The sequence below is a fragment of the Gigantopelta aegis genome, chromosome 8 (assembly GCF_016097555.1).
Source record: "Gigantopelta aegis isolate Gae_Host chromosome 8, Gae_host_genome, whole genome shotgun sequence".
Lineage (NCBI taxonomy): Eukaryota > Metazoa > Mollusca > Gastropoda > Neomphalida > Peltospiridae > Gigantopelta > Gigantopelta aegis.
In genome coordinates, this window is record NC_054706.1 from 30,455,695 (window position 1) to 30,478,314 (window position 22,620).

Below are 22,620 nucleotides of genomic sequence, written 5' to 3' on the forward strand. Positions count from 1 at the left end.
AGACATATTTAAGAGCATAGTATTAATCTTGCTGACGGTGGTAAATACAACATATTCCACTTTCCCAATTCCCTAAGATGTATTTGCTATGATGTCTTACATGTGTTTGTGATAGTAAATGTAACTCAAATTGCTAGAGAGTGAACAGGTCCGTAACATGTGTTGTTAATGGGCTGGGAGTGGGGGTAATGTAACAACTAGCGGAATTGACAGGCATGTATAAATAAAACCAAATGTAAATGAGCAATGCTGGTGGTGGTGGTAGTGGTGTGTGTGTGTGTGTGTGTGTGTGTGTGTGTGTGTGTGTGGTGGTGAAGAAAGAAATGTTTTCGGCGTATGTACATCGTGTGTATGTGTGTGTGTGTGTATATGTATGTGTGTGTGTGTGTGTGTGGTGGTGAAGAAAGAAATGTTTTCGGCGTATGTACATCGTGTGTATGTGTGTGTGTGTGTATATGTATGTGTGTGTGTGTGTGTGGTGGTGAAGAAAGAAATGTTTTCGGCGTATGTACATCGTGTGTGTGTGTGTGTGTGTGTGTGTGTGTGTGTGTGTGGTGAAGAAAGAAATGTTTTTCGGCGTATGTACATCGTGTGTATGTGTGTGTGTGTGTATATGTATGTGTGTGTGTGTGTGTGGTGGTGAAGAAAGAAATGTTTTCGGCGTATGTACATCGTGTGTATGTGTGTGTGTGTGTGTGTGTGTGTGTGGTGAAGAAAGAAATGTTTTCGGCGTATGTACATCGTGTGTATGTGTGTGTGTGTGTGTGTGTGTGGTGGTGAAGAAAGAAATGTTTTCGGCGTATGTACATCATGTGTATGTGTGTGTGTGTGTGTGTGTGTGTGTGTGTGTGTGTGTGTGTGTGTGTGTGTGTGTGTGTGTGTGTGGTGAAGAAAGAAATGTTTTCGGCGTATGTACATCGTGTGTATGTGTGAGACTTCATTGGAAGATAGGGGCGGGACGTAGCCCAGTGGTAAAGCGTTCGCTTGATGCGCGGTCGGTCTAGGATCGATCCCCGTCGGTGGGCCCATCGGACTATTTCTCGTTCCAGCCAGTGCTCCACAACTGGTGTAACAAAGGCCGTGGTATGTGCTATCCTGTCTGTGGGATAGTGTATATAAAAGATCCCTTGCTGCTAATCGAAAAAAGAGTAGCCCAAGAAGTGGCGACAGCGGGTTTTCTCTCTCAATATCTGTGTGGTCCTAACCATATGTCCGACGGCATATAACCGTAAATAAAATGTGTTGAGTGCATCGTTAAATAAAACATTTCCTTCCTTCATTTGAAGAGATTGGGTATGTGAAATGACGAAACATAACCCATCTGTAAGTTTTTCAAATTCCCAATTTAATGACCAGAACACAAGGTGATTTCAATATACTATATAGTATATGATCGCTCAAACGAATCATAGCAAACAAGCACATGCCATGATTCTTATGAAAATACCAACTTCGTTTCTTCAGAACGTTGTTTATAAGGGCCCATCTAATCTAATGGAACTAGGGAACACGAAAACATTGCATCTCCAGCTAGATACAAAGGTCGCTTTCAAAGTAAAAAAGGCATATATTTTTGTCTGGTAGAGAACTGAGTGTATAGCTTCTAATCAAATCCGAAAGGCGGCAATAATAACATATTGGTAAAATTGGTACACACACCTTTTCAATCAACATATATACACCATGGATATAAATGTTACAACCTCAAACACTTAAAATAAATCAGAAAAAATGGAGTCATCATCATCACATCATCATCATCATCATCATAATAATAATAATAATCATCATCATCATCATCATCATCGTTATTATCATCATTATCTTTTTATCATGTTTCATTTACATTAATTTTATCATCATCATCATCATCATCATCATCATTATCATCAGAACTGATATGTTGACACTCGTTAGATAAAAACTATTTTTGTAAAAACCCTCAGGTTCAAACACCTGGCAAATAAGCCACACAAAACGTGTACGGTTGATTTAATGCTCCAGTCACTCTAATAAATTATATAAACATACTTAGGGCCTGACCTGAATTTTATCTCTTTGATAATAAACAAATTAGCGGTCTTCAAGGATCTCGTGTCGCCGGAAGTCCTTGTTCCTGCAATGCTACTTAATACTTCAGGTGTTCTCTAATCAATGCCAACCGAAATAGCGGCGTCGCTAATTAGAAAACCAGTCACAGAAATCGGAAAGAGAGGGTTATAGGTCAACATAGGTAACATGTGTCTAATCGTAAATGCCAAAATTTCTGTCTGATTTCCAAGTACAAAGAATGCTAATGGCAATAGCTGGTGGGCGTTTTAAATAATATTATTCGTTTCCGTTTCTCGCAAGAAACTGCATTATACAGATACAAACCGGCCTCGGTGGCGTCGTGGTTAGGCCATCGGTCTACAGACTGGTAGGTACTGGGTTCGGATCCCAGTCGAGGCATGGGATTTTTAATCCAGATACCGACTCCAAACCCTGAGTGAGTGCTCCGCAAGGCTCAATGGGTAGGTGTAAACCACTTGCACCGACCAGTGATCCATAACAGGTTCAACAAAGGCCATGGTTTGTGCTATCCTGCCTGTGGGAAGCGCAAATAAAAGATCCCTTGCTGCTAATCGGAAAGAGTAGCCCATGTAGTGGCGACAGCGGGTTTCCTCTCAAAATCTGTGTGGTCCTTAACCATATGTCTGACGCCATATAACCGTAAATAAAATGTGTTGAGTGCGTCGTTAAATAAAACATTTCTTTCTTTCTTTCTTTGCTAATGAAATTGCGAAACTCTACACCCAGTATACCTCTGTGGAAAACAATAAATTATTAGTTTCATTTTATTTCCTCTATATTGCGCTTAGTGTCGTCCTTCTGAGATTACAAATTATTGGTGTGTTGTCTGGACAAAAACAGAGACTAAATAGATTAAGTCTGGTTTCCATAAAAGCTGCTGCAGGTGGCCGACCAATGACCGACCTCGGTGGTGTCGTTGTTAAGCTATCGGATATAAGGCTCGTACGTACTGGGTTCGCAGCCCGGTACCAGCTCCCACCCAAAGCGAGTTTTAACGACTCAATGGGTAGGTGTAAGGCCACCACGCCGACTTCTCTCTCGCTAACCACTAACCATTAATCCACTGGCCTGGGCAGACAGCTCAGATAGCTGAGGTGTGTACCGAGGACAGCGTGCTTGAACCTAAATGGGATATAAACACAACAATAAGTATAAATGAATGAATAAATACCAACCAATGCAGACCGATAAAGACTGACGTAGACCAAAGCTATTTTGTTTTATGGGAACGCATTTCATTTTCATTTCAACTTTTATTTTCGTGCTTATATCCAATTAAGGTTCAAGCACGCTGTCCTGGGCACACACCTCAGCTATCTGCGCTGTCTGTCCAGGATAGTGGGTTAGTTGTTAATTGTTGTGAGAGAGAAGAGGGTGTAGGGGCCTTACACCTACCCATTGAGTCGTTACAACTAGCTCTGGGTGGGAACCGGTACCGGGCTGCGAACCCTGTACCTACCAGCCTTATGTCCGATGGCTTAACCACGACACCACCGAGGCCGGTATGGGAACGCAGCCACAGACTGTCAGCGTTCGGGTCCTGGTTGGAATTCCTGGGCGTTTAGTTAGTACTGGAGGGAACGAGTCTTGGGGAAGCCATTGTTTACGCCGATAACCAACACTTTACAATTTCAATTATGTACATTGTATATGTGTGATCAATTAATATGTATTTTTTTTTGTGACAAATAAATGTAAAAATAGCGAAATATAGGCCTAACATTAGTTGTTTGTTTGTTTTATTTAACGACATCACTAGAGCACATTGATTTTATTAATTTTCGGCTACTGGATGTCAAACATTTGGCAATTTTGACATATAGTCCTAGAGAAGAAACCCGCTATATTTTTTTGTTAGCAGCAAGGGATCTTTATATGCACAATCTCACAGACAGGATAACACATACCACTGCTTTTAATATACCAGTCGTCGTGCACTGGCTTGAACGAGAAATGGCCCAATGGGCGCGCCGACGGGAATCACTAGTTGATAGCGTACCTTTAATGGGTGCTGGTTTTTCAACGTGCATAATTATATTATCTTATCTGCAACGGGATATTTATTTTACCGTGCACATTGCGTTCATCAGTTATGGTTAATTTACCACGACGGGAAATTAGCTAAATTGTAGGTTGTACCCCTGACACGATCCACACGCCGAGAGAACCTCGTCCCGCGATATTACTCGCGTGTGATAACAAGATGATGTTAGGATTACGTATGTTGGAATTTTGTTTTCTTTAACGACACGACTAGAGCACATTGATTTATTAACATCGGCTATTGGAAGTCAAACATTTAGTAATTTTGACACAGTCACAGAGAGGAAACCCGCTACATTTTTCTATTAGTAGCAAGGGATTTTTTTATATGCACCATCCCACAGACAGGATAGCACATACCACATCCTTTGATATACCAGTCGTGGTGCACTGGCTGGAACGAGAAATAGCCCAATGGGCACATATGTTGGATACATTTAATAAAGGGTACTGCACGAGTGGCCGTTAGATATAGCTTGTGTTACATCAAGTTGTTTCAAAATATAATATATCTCATGAGCGATTCAAGCGATTTGGATATGTTCATAAACAGCGAGTTGTCAGATAAATTGTATCTAAAGTTTGTTTTAAAGTATATTTTATTTAACGACACCACTAGAGCACATTAATTTATTAATTTTCGGCTATTGGATGTGAAACATTTGATAATTTTAACATGTAGTCTAAGAGAGAAAACGGATATTGAAATATGACCATGTAGTCTTTGATGATACATCAAAATGCAGTTGGAATCAGCTTTCAGGATTTTATGTTACAAATACAAAATGCATTTGAAGGTAATCGGTAACTGTTCAGTATAAATGTATGTTCAGATTTATCACATTTTGTGTTTTATTTTGCTATTAATGTAATTTTGACACTCTTGCTGGTTATAATGTCTCGAATTTGATTTTTGTCTTGGTAATGTTTCAACTGTTTATTTCCACATTCCTCTGCTTGTCATCCATCAGTTTTAATGCATTGCGGGAAATTATAAGCATTGGCGTATTTCGATTCTGATAAACAAAGCAGGAATGTACGAGTCTTATGGATGACATTCTGTAATAAAACAATTATTGACCACATTTCAGGCAATATCATGTTTTATTGGCCTCGGTCCATAAAACATGATATTGCCCTCAATGATTGTCAACAATTGGGCGGATTCAAGATGGGGGATCACGGTGGTCCGGACACCCATGCAATTTTATAAGTGCCTTTTAAATTATTTTTCTTTTTGTTTTCATCGAATAATAACCTTATTAAAAGTAGAAGAATATGTTAAAATAAACTATCCCCTATATTATATTATATTATATTATATTATATTATCATATTATATTATACATTCATACATTCATACATACATACATACATACATATACATACATACATACATACATACATACATACATACATACATATATATATATATATATATATATATATATATATATATATATATATATATATATATATGTGTGTGTGTGTGTGTGTGTGTGTGTGTGTGTGTGTGTGTTTACAGTACTGTACTGGACTGTTTTAATGGTGCCCTTTTAAAATGTTAACCTGCCCTTCCCCACCCCCTAAAAATAAATGCTTGATCTGCCCCACGAGTGACAAGGAGGAAGGGATTAACATAAACAATGTTCTACATAAAGTCTTAAAATATATAACATTTACTTCATAATGATTGTGAGGTTTTTTTTATGGAAACATGGAACAAAATTATGGAAATGAACTGCGTCTGTCGACTGAATGGTGTAACGTCCTCGTCAAAATTGTTTCCCTTGATAACACTCTTGTTAAAAGAGCGTTCAACTTATGTGTCATTTCCTTTCACGAGATTGTAGCAAATAATTTTCAAAGAATAATTATTATCAGCAATATCATGGAAAGCTTGTTTGACTTGGCGAATGTGTTCATGATTTGGCCTCGAAATGAACTGCGCGGAAATAGCTGTAATTGCGCAACACATGTCGATAACAATACGACCGACTGTTGCCCGAGACACGTTCATGCAGTCGCCTATAATCACGTGGTTCGAACCGCATCCCAACTATCTTAGGGCAATTAATACTTGAAAAGCGGAGGCAGAGACACATTTATAGCAGTCGAACGATGCAATGATACCAATAACAGAGAAGTGATGTACACTATTGTTTCCGGTAAAAAAACGAATCTTCGAAACACGTTTTCTCGCGACATCTCGTCTAATGGGTTCGAACGATCTTCAAACACCCTAAGGGCCCTGAAATTGTCTCGTAGATGCCGGCGTCGTCTGATGTCAGCCATTTCAGATGATGTATTGTGGGTTAGATTGTTTCAGACTTTACGTTATAGTCTGGTGGGTTACAAGACTTTAAATTTAGTCTACATTTTAGTTAAAGTCTCAAGTAGAGACTTTAAAAGTTTTATAAGCACCGCTTTCTTGATTTACGGTCTAGACTTTAGTTAAAATCTTAAGTCTGGACTTTAAAATGTTTATAAGCACGGGGCAAGGTGTGAGATGGTTTGGTGTTTACGATTCCTGGTGATTATGACTAAGACTGGCAGTCAAATGATTACCTTTGTGTCCGTGCTTGGGTTATTTTATACAGGTAGCAGTACAATGTTGCCTTTATATTTAAAAAAAAAAAATTGTACTATTCAAATGGATGAAATAGCCGCACCACGTTGAGTCAGCTAGAAGAATAAGCCCCTCCCCTACGACATCCATGGTAGGTTTAAACGTACTTCGACTTGAAAATAAAGATCCTTTCTGTCCGAGAAAATTGACAATAATATACCTTAATCTAACCAGCGGTAATACAACAAAACAATAAATAATTGTGCGTTTTTAAAGGGTACAGAAGCCGTATCATTGCATATTTAATACCGTCTCTCTGCGCAAGACTGATTCCAACAGATGTTATGAGGGTATGCAGAGGACATCTGATCTTGACCACGATATATGGTTCCAACTCCGTGTGTAAGAGGATTGACACTTTTATAGCGCACGCCAGTACAAACGCCAAAAACCTTTCTACAGAATAATATTTCAAGCCAGCGAATATAAGCATTTTACAGAAATATTGCTAAAGGGCGATGTATTTAAGGGCGACGTATCTAAATAGGGAATTTTAGTTCAACTCAATAAGTCTGTCAAAATTAGGCCTTTTTTAACGGAAATGATACGATGATATTTGTAAGTCAGTCAATGGGCCTTCCAGTCCTCCAAAGTTGATTTGCTTTAGTCGTGCCCAGTAGCAGATCTAGGGGATATGTTTTGACCAACGAGGGTTGGGGATGGGGTGCTTTCTTTTCATGTTCTTGAAATTATATATTCTTAAGCATCACAAGAATAACGCCCACCCTCGACATACAAGGTAGGTTTAAAGAGTCTTCGACTTCAGAATGAAGGTCTTAATGTTTTAAAACAAAAAGAAGGAGCTTGAGTCGCCCAAGACACCTCCTCCAAATCCTCAACTTGCTCCCTGGCTATCATTTCAGTCATTGCAACTTATTTTCGTGCTTATATCCAATTAAGTTTCAAGGTTAGTTGTTAGTTGGTTAGTGGTTAGTGAGAGCGAAGAGGGTGTAGTGGCCTTACACCTACCAATTGAGCCCTTAAGAACTGGCCCTGGCTGCGAATCCGGTACTTACCAGCCTGAAGTCCGATGGCTTAACCACTGCGCCATCGAGGCCGGTCCCTGGCTATCAATACTCGTTATAACTGGATAAACATTTATTTGATCTAATAACCAGCACTGATGTCTAAATACACATCCCTCGAGTGTTGGCAGGGGCGTACAAACACGTTGACCTACGTGTTGGAAGCTACATCTATCTTAATAAGCACGATCACTAATGGACAAGTTGTATAAAGAAAAGTATACGTTATCTCTGACGGTAGGAACATGGGCATCTTGTTTATACAGATTGGCCTAGCATCGATGATAGGATACGGCCCCAACAAGATGAATAGGTGACTGCTTGGTTGGGCACCGAGTGCTGTAGATTATTCCAGTGTTCCACGACTAGCATATAAATAAAAAAAATCCCAGTGGGGCACCAAGTGCTGTAAATTATATCAATGCTCCACAAGTAGCATATACTTAACAAAGTCCCAGTGTGGTACCAAACGATGTAAACCATACCAGTGCTCCACAACTGGTATATAATTGGTAAAGGTCCCAACAAAACATCGAGAGGTGTAAATTATACCAATACTCCACGACTAGTATATAATTAACAAAAGTCCCAGTGCTGTAAACTATGCCAATGTTCCACGACTATTATATATTTAACAAAAGTTCCAATGGGTCACCGAGTGCTGTAAATGACATCAATGCTCCACGACTATCATATAATTAACCAACGTCCCATTGAGGTACCGAGTGCTGTAGACTAATGCAATGCTCCACGGCAAGCATATACTTGGCAAAAGGCCAAGTTGGGCACCCAGTGCTGTAAATTATACCAATACTCCACGACTAGCATATAACTAACAAACATCGCGGCGAGACACCAAATTATACTAATGATCCACGACTAGCATATAATTAAGAAAAGTTCAGGTAGGGCACCGAGTACTGTACATTATGCTGGTACTCCACGACTGGCATATAATGAACAAAAGTCTGAGTGGTGGACCGAGTGCTGTACACTATGCCGGTACTCCACGACTGGTATATAATAAACAAAAGTCCCAGTGGTGCACCGAGTGCTGTACACTATGCCGGTACTCCTCGACTGGCATATAATAAACAAAAGTCCCAGTGGTGCACCGAGTGCTGTACACTATGCCGGTACTCCTCGACTGGCATATAATTAACAAAAATCCCAGTGGTGAACCGAGTGCTGTGGATTATACCAATGCTACACGCCTTGCAGCTAATTAGCAGTCAGTGACCCACGCATTAAACATCAAAGACTAAGTATCCCAACAACTGTATAATAACACACAAAACAGTCGAAGTTAAAAAAAGAGAAAGAAGAAAAAGAAAAAAAAGGGACAAAGAAAGACAAAAGAAAAAAAAAAACGAGAGAAAAAACAACAAAGCCCCAAACTTCCACCCTTTGAGTCTTAATTTTATAAATATAACCTATTATTACTCCAAGCGGGCACTCAAAACCGGGGTAATAACAAAAATCATTTCAAAGACCTTCCAAGCTCTGGCATCAGAGAAGGCATTGCTTATCGGTGCGTGGCAACTTGAAGCGTGCACCAAAAGTCGTGCAATCCGTGCACTGGCAGGCATTAACGTGCATCTTCCATCAGAGTTATGTCATGTCCACGGGGATCAATAAGAACCAAGTGAGAACCTTATTACTGCAGATGCCATTCTCCAGTTTGTGAAAACACTGACTGATACATCATCCTTTGTCAGCTCATCTTTCATCTTTCACTACACGACAGGCTTTCTCTGATTAACAATAGCACTAGAGAACATTGATTACTTGGTAATCGGCCAGTGAATGTCAAACATTTGATAATTTTGGATACGTAGTTATGGAGTAAACCAGTCAGGTTTCAGTTAGCAGCAAGAGCTATTTTATATGCACTTTGATATACCAGTCGTGGGGGGACTGGTGTGGATTGGAAAAACACATAAAAGAATGGGGTAGTTCGATCCTACTATAAGGCCTAAAAGATACCGGATCTGGGTCTGGGTGTGGGTGTGGGTGTGGGTGTGGGTCTGGCGAGTATGGTACCAGTCACAAATTAAACGCATTAAGTCAAATGTGACAACACACGCCGACAGGAAGGAAATGTTTTATTTAACGATGCACTCAACACATTTTATTTACGGTTATATGACGTCGGACATACGGTTAAGGACCACACAGGTATTGAGAGAGGAAACCCGTTGTCGCCACTTCATGGGCTACTCTTTTCGATTAGCAGCAAGGGATCTTTTATATGCACCATCCCACAGACAAGATAGTACATACCACGGCCTTTGTTACACCAGTCGTGGAGCACTGGCTGGAACAAGAAATAACCCAATGTGGCCACCGACGGGAATCGATCCCAGACCGACCGCGCATCAAGCGAACACTTTACCACTGGGCTACGTTCCGCTCGCAACACACCTACAGATTTGGCAACAGACGACAAAGAACATGCGCTATCTTTTCACATTGTCAGACTGGCAGCCGCTCAATGTTCGAACCTTACTAATTTATTTTTCTTAATAAACAACAGGGATGATATATATTAATCAATGTGAATTTCTTATACTTATTGTTGATGTTACAGAAGTAAATGTATCTAAAGATATCAACGCATTAATACATATTGAAAACACGTTACAGTTAAAGACCCAGATGTCAAAATACACCAGACTTTGTCACACTCGCCAGAACCAGACCCAGACCCAGCTTCGGTGTGTTTTGGGCCTTAGATTCTCATACTTAAAATAAAGAAAGAAAGAAATGTTTTATTTGACGACGCACTCAAAACATTTTATTTACGGTTATATGGCGTCAGACATATGGTTAAGGACCACACAGATATTGAGAGAGGAAACCTGCTGTTGCCAGTTCATGGGCTATTCTTTTCGATTTGCAGCAAGAGATCTTTTATATGCACCATCCCACAGGCAGGGTAGTACATACGACGGCCTTTGATATACCAGTCGTGGTGCACTGGCTGGAACGACAAATAGCCCAGTGGGCCCACCGATGGGGATCGATCTCACACCGACCGCGCATCGAGCGTGCGCTGTACCACTGGGTTACGTCTCGCCCCTCATTCTTGCAATAAGGGTTTTTTATAAGCTCGTATCGATCTCTCCCTTTCCAATTCGGCGGACCGATAAAAAATGCGCCAAATATCATTCATTCAAACTGCGCACCTTTTCTCCTTTGGCATTATTCTCGGTGGCGTCGTGGTAGGTCATCGGTCTACAGGCTGGTAGGTACTGGGTTCGGATCCCAGTCGAGGCATGGGATTTTTAATCCAGATACCGACTCCAAACCCTGAGTGAGTGCTCCGCAAGGCTCAATGGGTAGGTGTAAACCACTTGCACCGATCAGTGATCCATAACTGGTTCAACAAAGGCCATGGTTTGTGCTATCCTGCCTGTGGGAAGCGCAAATAAAAGATCCCTTGCTGCTAATCGGAAGAGTAGCCCATATTGTGGCGACAGCGGGTTTCCTCTCAAAATCTGTGTGGTCCTTAACCATATGTCTGACGCCATATAACCGTAAATAAAATGTGTTGAGTGCGTCGTTAAATAAAACATTTCTTTCTTTCTTTATTCCTACGGGACATTCCAAATTTCATAGCACCAAAACCAACCCTACACTTGTTACCGACCCCGGCCAGGCTGCTGGTGCTCTCTTGCACCTGCCAGTGCAGTCAGTCCCTTTTCACAACCCTCTCCTGTCCTGGACGGAGGAGTCGGCCGAGGTCAGCATCTGTGCCTATGGCAGGCGTGCGTTACAACAGCTTGCTCTGAATGTGCACGTTAATCTCTATACCATATCATTCCATACCATACCTAACGTATCGATAGACAGTACAGTACACACCATAACCTTTGATGTGCCATTTTGTTTTTAATTGGTATGACCCCCATATCAGTATCAGTGTGTACTAATCCTGAGTAACTGGTTAGGACGGGACAATGCACGAGTCCTATCAAAGGAAGGAAGGAAGGAAATGTTTTAATTAACGACGCACTCAACACATTTTATTTACGGTTATATGACGTCTGACATATGGTTAAGGACCACACAGATATTGAAGGAGGAAACCCGCTGTCGCCACTTCGTCGGCTACTCTTTTCGATTGGCAGCAAAGGATCTTTCATATGCACCATCCCATAGACAGGATATCACAAACCACAGTCGTGGTGCACTGGCTGGAGCGAGAAATAGCCCAATGGGCCCAATGACGGGGATCGATCCCAAAACCGACCGTGCATCAAGCGAGCGCTTTACCACTGGGGTGCCCATCAAAAGAGATGGAACCAAAGATCAACCTCCTTTAAAGGGACTGTCCTGAGTTTGCAGCCATTGTAAGAGGTTTGCGATAACAGAGCTTTGTTGGCGACTACTGTTTCATACTAAATACATTTTCTTGTTTAGAATACCAGTGTCTGTATATCGTATGTGTTTGCTGTCGTATACTAATGTTTGTAGCACTCAGTTTTTACTTTAATTCGTGATATATATTTTTTCGTAAGTACGAAATTATTCGCAGGTAAAATCCGGTTTGGGCTACTACAAGCATTATGACAACCGACAACTTATAAATACAGACTCTGATATTTTAAATAAGAAAATGTATTTAACTTGTATGTTACGTCATAGAAAAGGCTCTATTGGTCGAACACATTTTACAATGGTTGTAAACTCAAGACTGTCCCTTTAAGACAAACGCACTAGAAGTCAGCTACAGGGATCACAGCGGCCTGTATGCAATGAATTAACTCCGCTGGAAACAATTTCCCCTTTCTTTATTATATATAATATATTTTGTGGGAATTAGATTTGACAGATTTGACAGTTAGGTTATGCAATGTTGAAAGGTTGGACAACTCCTTTAATTATTGTGCAAAATCAGGGTCGATATCAACATATAGAAAAAACAGGAAGTCATATCATGTTGTGTGTGTTGCATGTATACTGAGGTGTATTGAAAGTTGCTTCTCTTTTCATACCACTCGAAATAAAGGGGGGGATAATATTTCTAACTCTAGACTTGTTTTTTTTTCAGTCCGGTTTAATGGCTACACAGGCTGTTTGCATACTCGACTATATATTTGTTTTGTTTGTTTTGTTTAACACCACCACTGGAGCACATTGATTAATTAATCATCGGCTATTGGATGTCAAACATATGGTAATTCTGACTCGTAGTCATCAGAGGAAACTTTTATATGCACTTTCCCACAGCCAGGAAAGCACAAACCACGGCCTTTGTCCAGTTGTGGTGCACTGGTTGGAACAAGAAAAAAACAAAAAAATCAGCTGAATGGATCCACCGAGGTGGTTCGATTTGCGACGCAAGCACCTCAAGCGAACACTCAACCGACTGAGCTAAATCTCACCCCTACTCGACTATCTATCAGGTAAGGGGCGGGATTTAGCTCAGTCGGTTGAGCGCTCGTTTGAGGTGCTTGCATCGCAGGATCGAACCGCCTCAGCCGCCGCTATGGGTTACACCTCGAGCGAAAAAACTTTGTTTTATTTAACGACGCCACTAGAGCACATTGATTTTTTATCTTATTATCGGCTATTGGATGTCAAACATATGGTCATTCTGACATTTAGAAGAAACCCGCTGTCGCCACATAGGCTACTCTTTTACGACAGGCAGCAAGGGATCTTTTATTTGCGCTTCCCACAGGCAGGATAGCACAAATCATGGCCTTTGTTGAACCAGTTATGGATCACTGGTCGGTGCAAGTGGTTTACACCTACCCATTGAGCCTTGCGGAGCACTCACTCCAGGGTTTGGAGTCGGTATCTGGATTAAAAATCCCATGCCTCGACTGGGATCCGAACCCAGTACCTACCAGCCTGTAGACCGATGGCCTAACCACGAAGCCACCGAGGCCGGTACACCTCGAGCAAGTACGTCCCGTTCCAGAATGGGTCTCAGGACCATACCGTAATCGATGATCAAACCTAGCTGCTAAAAGCATTATGCAAAAGGACGCGAACCTTATTCTGAAAAAACCCCGCTACAGTCATAAAACACTTCTTTTTTGTGACTTTCTTTTTCAGCGACTTCGACGTCAAAAGACAATGATGTGGCTAAAACCAGCAAGCAGTACCTGTAGTTACGCAGCCGATGTAATTTGTAGAGCACAAACCATCACTCACGTCACTGTGTCGTTCAAGAGATTTTCTTTACGAGGGTACAGGTATGTGTGGTAGAAATACCACAGTCTAGACTGACATCACCCAGCATCACTCAGTTCACTGTGCTCATCTTTATCCAATCAGACAAAAAACAAAACCCCCCAATAAACCCAGTTTGTTTTCTGTAACGACACCACTTTGTTTTTTCCAGCCCGGTTTAATGACTACAAAGGCTATCTGCATACTCGACTATATATTTGTTTTGTTTAACAACACCACTGGAGCACATTGATTTATTAATCATAGGCTACTGAATGTCAAACATTTGGTAATTTTGACATATAGTCTTAAAGAGGAAATCCGCTATATTTATTTTTCCATTAGTAGCAAAGGATCTTTTATATGCACCACCCCACAGGCAGGATAGCGCATACCTCGGCATTTGATATACCAGTCGTGGTGCACTGGCTGGAACGAGAAATAGCCCAATGGGCCCACCTACAGGGATCGATCCCATACCGACCGCGCATCAAGCGAGCGCTTTACGACTGGGCTACGTCCCGCTCCTCTATCAGATAAATACCCCACGACTGGTGCATCAAAGGTATATGTGTTATTTTGTGTATGGGAAATACTATATAAAAGATCCCTTGCTACATTTCGGGAACTAGCATCGGTGGTACCGTGGTTAAGCCATCGGACGGACATAAGGCTGATAAGTACTGGGTTCGCAGCCCCGGTACCGGGGTGGGCACTCAAAGGGGTAGGTGTAAGGCCACTACACCCTCTTCTCTCTCACTAACCACTAACAAACTAACCACTAACTCACTGTCCTGGACAGACAGCCCAGATACCACAGGACAGCGTGCTTGAACCTTAGTTGGATACAAGCACGAAATTTAAACAAATGAAATAAACTTCTCGGGAGGAGTAGCGTATGAGGCATACTCACAAGTATCAAATAGCGTGGTGTTGAAGTGTTAAATATGTTAAATACCAAATAGCCGTGGTGTTGAAATATGGTATATTAAATATCATATAACCATTTAGTCGAAATAATCATATGTTAAATAACAAAATAGCAATGGTGTTGAAATGCGGTATATTAATTACCATATAACCATCGTGTCAAAATAACCATATGTTAAATATCAAATAACTATAGTGTCAAAATAACCTTATGTTAAATATCAAATAACCATCGTGTCAAAATAACCATATGTTAAATATCAAATAACTATAGTGTCAAAATAACCTTATGTTAAATATCAAATAACCATCGTGTCGAAATAACCATATGTTAAATATCAAATAACTATAGTGTCAAAATAACCTTATGTTAAATATCAAATAACCGTATGTTAAATATCAAATAACCATCGTGTCGAAATAACCATATGTTAAATATCAAATAACTATAGTGTCAAAATAACCTTATGTTAAATATCAAATAACCTTATGTTAAATATCAAATAACCATCGTGTCGAAATAACCATATGTTAAATATCAAATAACTATAGTGTCAAAATAACCTTATGTTAAATATCAAATAACCATCGTGTTAAAATAACCATGTTAAATATCAAATAACCATCGTGTCAAAATAACCATATGTTAAATATCAAATAACCATCGTGTCAAAATAACCATATGTTAAATATCAAGTAACTATAGTGTCAAAATAACCATATGTTAAATATCAAGTAACTATCGTGTCAAAATAACCATATGTTAAATATCAAGTAATTATCCTGTCAAAATAACCATATGTTAAATATCAAGTAACTATCCTGTCAAAATAACCATATGTTAAATATTAAATAACTATAGTGTCAAAATAACCTTATGTTAAATATCAAATAACTATCGTTTCAAAATAACCATATGTTAAATATCAAATAACCATCGTGTCAAAATAACCATATGTTAAATATCAAATAACCATCATGTCAAAAAAACATAAGTTAAATATCAAATAATCGTGGATCAAAATGACCGGAATGTCCCTAAACAAATATTACATTTCTTTCATTTAACATTTTGTGTGCTCGCTACCACAATTCTAGCGTCCAGTGGAAATACCTAGTAAGTCACATTTTCTCACTTTAGAGAAAAATGGGTATATGTGACAAACCCTTACATAAAGATTCACTGAGATACTTTTGAGGAGTTTAATGGTGAAAAACACTATTTATCAATTGTTCTGAAATACCTTTTAGAGGCAGTCCAAAATATTTTACATAACATGATTTAGTGTGATTTACAATGTTTTACCTTGGCATTCATGCAAATGTAAACCATAGTAAGTCACAGTTCGGAGCAGTCTCATCAGTCAGTGAGTTTTGGAAGTGTGTGGAAGTACATAATGAAATCATAATTAAAAAAATACAAGTTTTTTTTTCTTTCAGGATTTAAACATTTACCCTAATGATGATGAATACAGGCCTATGCCCATTCATCGTGATGACTGGCTTGAAGCTTTGGTCTATAGCTACATATCCTAGCCATGCCAGTAAATATACATGAAACATGTCATGGTTTCATTACAACAGTTGTTTCAATGACATGAAAGTCATGAAAGTATAGATCCCATATCCTAGGAATTATTGTCTGTAAGATTTGAAACATCGGCCTCTGGGATATCTAGCCAAAATTTTGTCTTTGCTGGAAGTACACCTGACTGCAACAAGTTGACGATACCTCGTTTCTTTGCGGCAGGAATACCTAGAGGGGTGGTGTGTTTGCTTGGCATTTCAGCAACAAAATTCCCCTTCAGAAATCCGACTTCCTTGGTTGGATTCTCAAATGAGCCTTCTTTGAAATACAAGGATGTAGAGGACTTCCTAAATTCACCCTCAACAATATTGCTCAGGAGAGGCATTGTGACCGATTTGGAATTCCGAGATTTATTTCCTGCCTGAAAATCATAAAAATCAGTGACCTGCAAAACTACTGGCTTAATATCTTTGGCAGATTAGTCAACCAGATCAAAGAAATCATCAAAGGTGTGGATCTCATGTGCCTTCCGCATTTTGATCCCAATACTACTGTGCACATTATCAGCAGCCATGTATGTATGACCCTTTACAAGATATTTGATTTTTATCATGTCTGGGCCCCATTCAGAATTTACGCATGACACAAGAACTGTAAAAAATGTCCAGTTTTTGTTCTGTCCCGCGCAGTTATCAACCCAGAATAGAACCTTCTTGGACCCACACAAGGCAGAGGCAACATCTAAAAACCTAGCAACTCACAAGATGCCTGTGGAATGCACAATGGGAAAAGCTAGCAAGTGCTCTTACTAGGTTTTACCTTTGGATGTCTGTCAAGGTGGTGGACTTGCTATATTTTTCCTCTGTAATACGGAAGCACTGGTGAATATTTTTCAAATGGTTGTAATGAATTTATGTTGGAACAAACCTAGTAAGTCCCATTTTGACCTTAACTATTTTTTTTTGCAAAATGTGATTTATTAGGTATTTCAATTGGACGCTAGAATTGCGCCCACAATTTACCATCACATTGTAAAATTCAGATATATTTTGTTCCTTCCATATCAATTGATTTTTTAGGCCAATATCTAATTAAGATTGAAGAACGCTGTTCTAGCTACACCCCTCAGCCATCTAGTCACGGATGCCTGTCGTCAGTAGTTAGTATGGTTTGATAAAAATACATTATCGTTAATGTTAAAGAAAATATCCTATTTCTAAATATTGGTTTTTCGTTTACACTTTTTTTTTCGAATAGAAACAAACATCTGTTTCTAAATATTGGTTTTTCGTTTATACCTTTTTTTTTTCCGAATTGGATTTTGTTTTATCACGAACTCCAGTCCTCGGGTGACTTAATTTTCGACATTTGATCTATTTTCGTGGTCGTGGGAGATGTGAGAGACGCGAAGTTAGAGACAAATTAAATCATTGCTAATTCGGTTTAGTTTGCCACACGACTACAAATTAGTCATCACGAAGACGGACCGCTTCTTCTGCATTTGTGCTAATTTTACCAAGCAGGAATTGTCAGCATGGCATCACTGTTATGTCACTGTGACATAATAGTATAACAGAGTGGATCACATTCCCAAGATATTACATGATTTACATACTGTGTTTTAACTCTTACTTGGTACTATAAATGAGAGCCAAAAGAAAAATGAAGGCTGGTTCCCATAAAACGGAAGACAGTCGCAGATATGATATCCACTTTCCTAATCCGTTGCAGACCGTTTGTGACTATTATTCCCATTTAACGAAAACCTGTTATCGATTTGCGACGATCTGCGACCGATTGCGACGATCTCGTACGGATTACTACGATCTGGGACAGTTTGCGACGATCTGCGACCGATTGCTTCGAGCTGGGACGGATTGCTACGATCTAGGACAGACTTCTACGATCTGCGACCGATCGCTACGATCTGCGACAGACTGGTACGATCTGGAACAGACTGCTACTATCTGCGACTGATTGCGACGATCTTGTACGGATTGCTACGATCTGGGACAGTTTGCGACGATCTGCGACCGATTGCTACGATCTGCGACCGATTGTTACGATCTAGGACAGACTGCTACGATCTGCGACCGATTGCTACGATCTGCGACAGACTGGTACGATCTGGAACAGACTGCTATGATCTGCGACCGATTGCTACGATCTGCGACAGACTGGTACGATCTGGAACAGATTGGTACGATCTGCGACAGACTGGTACGATCTGCGACAGACTGGTACGATCTGGAACAGACTGCTACGATCTGCGACGAATTGCGACGATTTGCAGCGGATAGACTGCTACTATCTGGGACAGTTTGCGACGATCTGGGACAGTTTGTGACGATCTGTTGAATGATTGCAATGATCTGCTACGGAATGCAACGTGTTACAGATTTTCTGGCAATCAATCTGAAAAACAACCCTAAATTAACGGTTTAAGACATTAATGTTTTGTGATACTGTGTCTGGTATGTGAGAGAATACTGTCGCTGCCGACACATAGGTTACTCTTTTCAATTATCGCCGCAGCCAGTGCACCACGACTGGTACACCAAAGGCCGTGGTATGTGCTATCCTGTCTATGGGATGGTGCATATAAAAGATCCCTTGTTGCTAATCGAAAAAGAGTAACCCATGAAGTGGCGTCAGCGGTTTTCATCCCTCAATATATGTGTGGTCCTTAACCATATGTTCGACACCATACATCCGTAAATAAAATGTGTTGAGTGCCTTGTTAAATAAACCATTTCCTTCGTTCATTCCTTTTCAATTAACAGCAAAACATATTTTAAATTAACTTTCCATTGCACCAGGCAGTATACAACAAATTCAACATTTGATCATATATTAAGACAAAAACGTTTAGCAATTTGATATTACTGCATTGTACTTTAACCAGCAACCGGCCTCGGTGGCGTCGTGGTTAGGCCATCGATCTACAGGCTGTTAGGTACTGGGTTCGGATCCCAGTCGAGGCATGGGATTTTTAATCCAGATACCGACTCCAAACCCTGAGCGAGTGCTCCGCAAGGCTCAATAGGTAGGTGTAAACCACTTGCACCGACCAGTGATCCATAACTGGTTCAACAAAGGCCATGGTTTGTGCTATCCTGCGTGTGGGAAGCGCAAATAAAAGATCCCTTGCTGCTAATCGGAAAGAGTAGCCCATGTAGAGGCGACAGCGGGTTTCCTCTCAAAATGTGTGTGGTCCTTAACCATATGTCTGACGCCATATAACAGTAAATAAAATGTGTTGAGTGCGTCGTTAAATAAAACATTTCCTTCCTTCCTTTAACCAGCAAGCAACATTCAGTGACGTAACAGTTATGCATTTCATGTGTTGTGTTGAATATATCCTGTTACTCGTACTAACAAACAATGCGTCCATCATATCAGGTGTCTAATTTCATTTTGAAAGTCACGAGTTTGCTTTTATATATGGACGTTTACCAAATTGCTTTGCTTTTTTTTGGTCTGAGTTATGTAAATGAGTTACGCGTTGAACTGATGGGAAATGTCACTAGCATTTGTTTTAGGAGCTAGTGAAGTCAATAAACGGTAAGTTATACATTGTAAAACCCCCCAACTTTTCCCGTCTATTTAAAGAAAACAAATCACACTAAAACGGCCATACAATACCAATAAAACATTAAAAAAAACTCCAGACGCCCATTGTGGCTCGGTGGTGTGCAATCCTATTTAGCGATATCGTTTCCGCTGGTGTAATCCACTAGCTTAAAGGATGTGATTTATATCAAGTACTCAACCCCCCCCCCCCCCCCCTCCCCCCAAAAAAAAGAAAAAAGAAAAAAAAAGAAGATAAAAAGTGATAAAAGTGAAGTGATAAAACATTGAGAACACTAGCTAAGCCTGTGATCCCGAAATGTATTAAGACACGCTGCACCATAAACAAGAGAATCTGCCAGACTTCTTGGTAGGATCTATCGGATTTTTATTCCGTTCCAACCACTGCCCCATGACTGGTACATATGAAAGGTGGTGCACCTGTCTGTGGTTAAGTATACTGATTTATCAATTCAAATGTTTGACATTTATTAGCTGATGATCGATTCACTAATGTGCTCTAGTGGTGTTATTAAACAAATTAAACTTGAACTAAGATTATAATATTTATTTCTGAACTATCACTTCAAATGTTTGACATCCATTAGACGATGATTAATTCATCAATGTGCTCTAGTGGTGTCGTTAAGCAAAACGTTAAAGTTACAGTTTGTTTTGTTTAACGACATCACTAGAACACATTGATTTATTCTTTAACGGCTATTGGAAGTCAAACATTTAGTGTTTTGGTCATATTGTCTCAGGGAGGAAAAACCAGCTACATTCTTCCATTAATGGCAAGGGATCTTTTGCAGGCAACATCCTACAGATAGGATATCATATACCACGACATTTGATATACCAGTCGTGGTGCACTGGCTGGAACGAAATATAACCAGATCGGCCCACCGACGGGGATCGATCCTAGACCTGGACTGGTAGTAATACATAGCATTGGTTATTTGCAGAAATATTTATCTACGTCTAACGAAAGATAGCCCAAAGTGAACGTTTGAACTCTTTCTTACCGGAATCGGTGGCGTCGTGGTTAGGCCATCGGACATAAGGCTGGTAGGTACAGGGTTCGCAGCCCGGTACCGGCTCCCACCCAGAGCGAGTTTTAACGACTCAGTGGGTACGTGTAAGGCCACTACACCCTCTCTTTTTTTCTCACTAACCTCTAACAATTAACAACTAACCAACTGTCCTGGACAGACAGCCCAGATAGCTGAGGTGTGTGCCCAGGATAGCGTGCTTGAACCTTAATTAGATATAAGCATGAAAATAAGTTGAAATGAAATAAAACTCGTTCTGTTCAACTGAATATGGCTACACTGAATGAACCTTTTAAAGGGACATTCCTGAATTTGCTGCAATTTTTAAGATGTTATCGACTAACAGAGACTTTTTAACTATTGTAATTACATATCAAATATAGTTTTCAGCATAAAATATTAGTGGCTGTATATTAAACGTGTTTCTGATCGTTCTAATATTTGTACTAGGTTAAATTTCAGTTTATTTCCTAAAATATTTTTTTGTTCGTACGTACGAAATTATTGAAGACAAAATCTAGATTGGGCTTCTTACAAATATTAAGACGACCAGAAACACATTGAATATACAGACACTGATATTCTAAACAAGAAAATATATTTAATATGTAAGTTTAATCGTAGAAATATTTTAAAAGTCGGAAACATCTTACAATGCAGCAAACTCAGGAATGTCCCTTTAATGTTCAGAATGATCACAGACAGGGCATCACAATACCACTGCCTTTGATACACCAGTTGTGCAACACTGGCTAGTTATAAACGGCCACTAATGGGTTCACTGAATGGGACTGGACCCCACGATCTAACGCACCTCAGGCGGAGGAACCTAACAATGCATGACATCTCCTTCCTTTGATGTGTTGGATATAAAACAGAAACTTCCCAGTGGGAATAGACATATCTTTTCGTCTGAATATTGTTTATGGAACACGAGATCGCTGCCACTGTTAAGAAGTTCCCAGTGGAATTAAATTATTATTCTCGAAACATAAACGTAATGTCCATGTTTAACTCTGTGCATGTTAAACTGTCCGCAGATGAAATCGAATTCCCCAAAGTAATCACTTTCCGTGATCTAGTTAAAGTCGTTTGGTATTTGCACGTGACTGAAAATATTGAGGATATTATATTGATTTCTGCTCACTGCGTTACGAACCTCGTAAATCGCGTCTTAGTATTTTCTTCGGAACAACCTTTTTAACTTTAAGTGTTAGATAAATTTGCTGAGTAACTATGACAACCACTTTATGATAGATATGCTTAACATCATTTTAAATTAATATTTAATTTCATCTTCTTTAAAAAAAAGAGAGAAGAAATTCAGTTTATACATTGCAAATTATGATTCTAAAAATACCAATCTGATTAAAATTAGCTCTACTGATGTAAAAGTAATTAACCAGTGGAGCTAATTTAAATTAAATTGTGAAAATACCACGTGGTAATTGGTTCAGCTTAATAGCCTGATATTACTCTCAAGTGAACTTTGTAAATATAGTCTCGTTCCAGCCAGTGCTCCACAACTGGTGTAACAAAGGCCGTGGTATGTACTATTCTGTCTGCGGGAAGGTGCATATA

General features: G+C 39.8%; 1 protein-coding gene across 1 annotated transcript in view; it reads right to left on the minus strand.

The window, feature by feature from the left end:
• LOC121379607 (solute carrier family 22 member 15-like) overlaps positions 1-16,799 on the minus strand; it is a 41,145-nt gene extending 24,346 nt beyond the window's left edge. The window contains exon 1 of the mRNA XM_041508256.1: positions 16,619-16,799. Coding sequence (XP_041364190.1) covers positions 16,619-16,799 — 181 coding nt within the window. The remainder of the gene's footprint in view (positions 1-16,618) is intronic.
• Between the last annotated feature and the right edge of the window lie 5,821 nt (positions 16,800-22,620).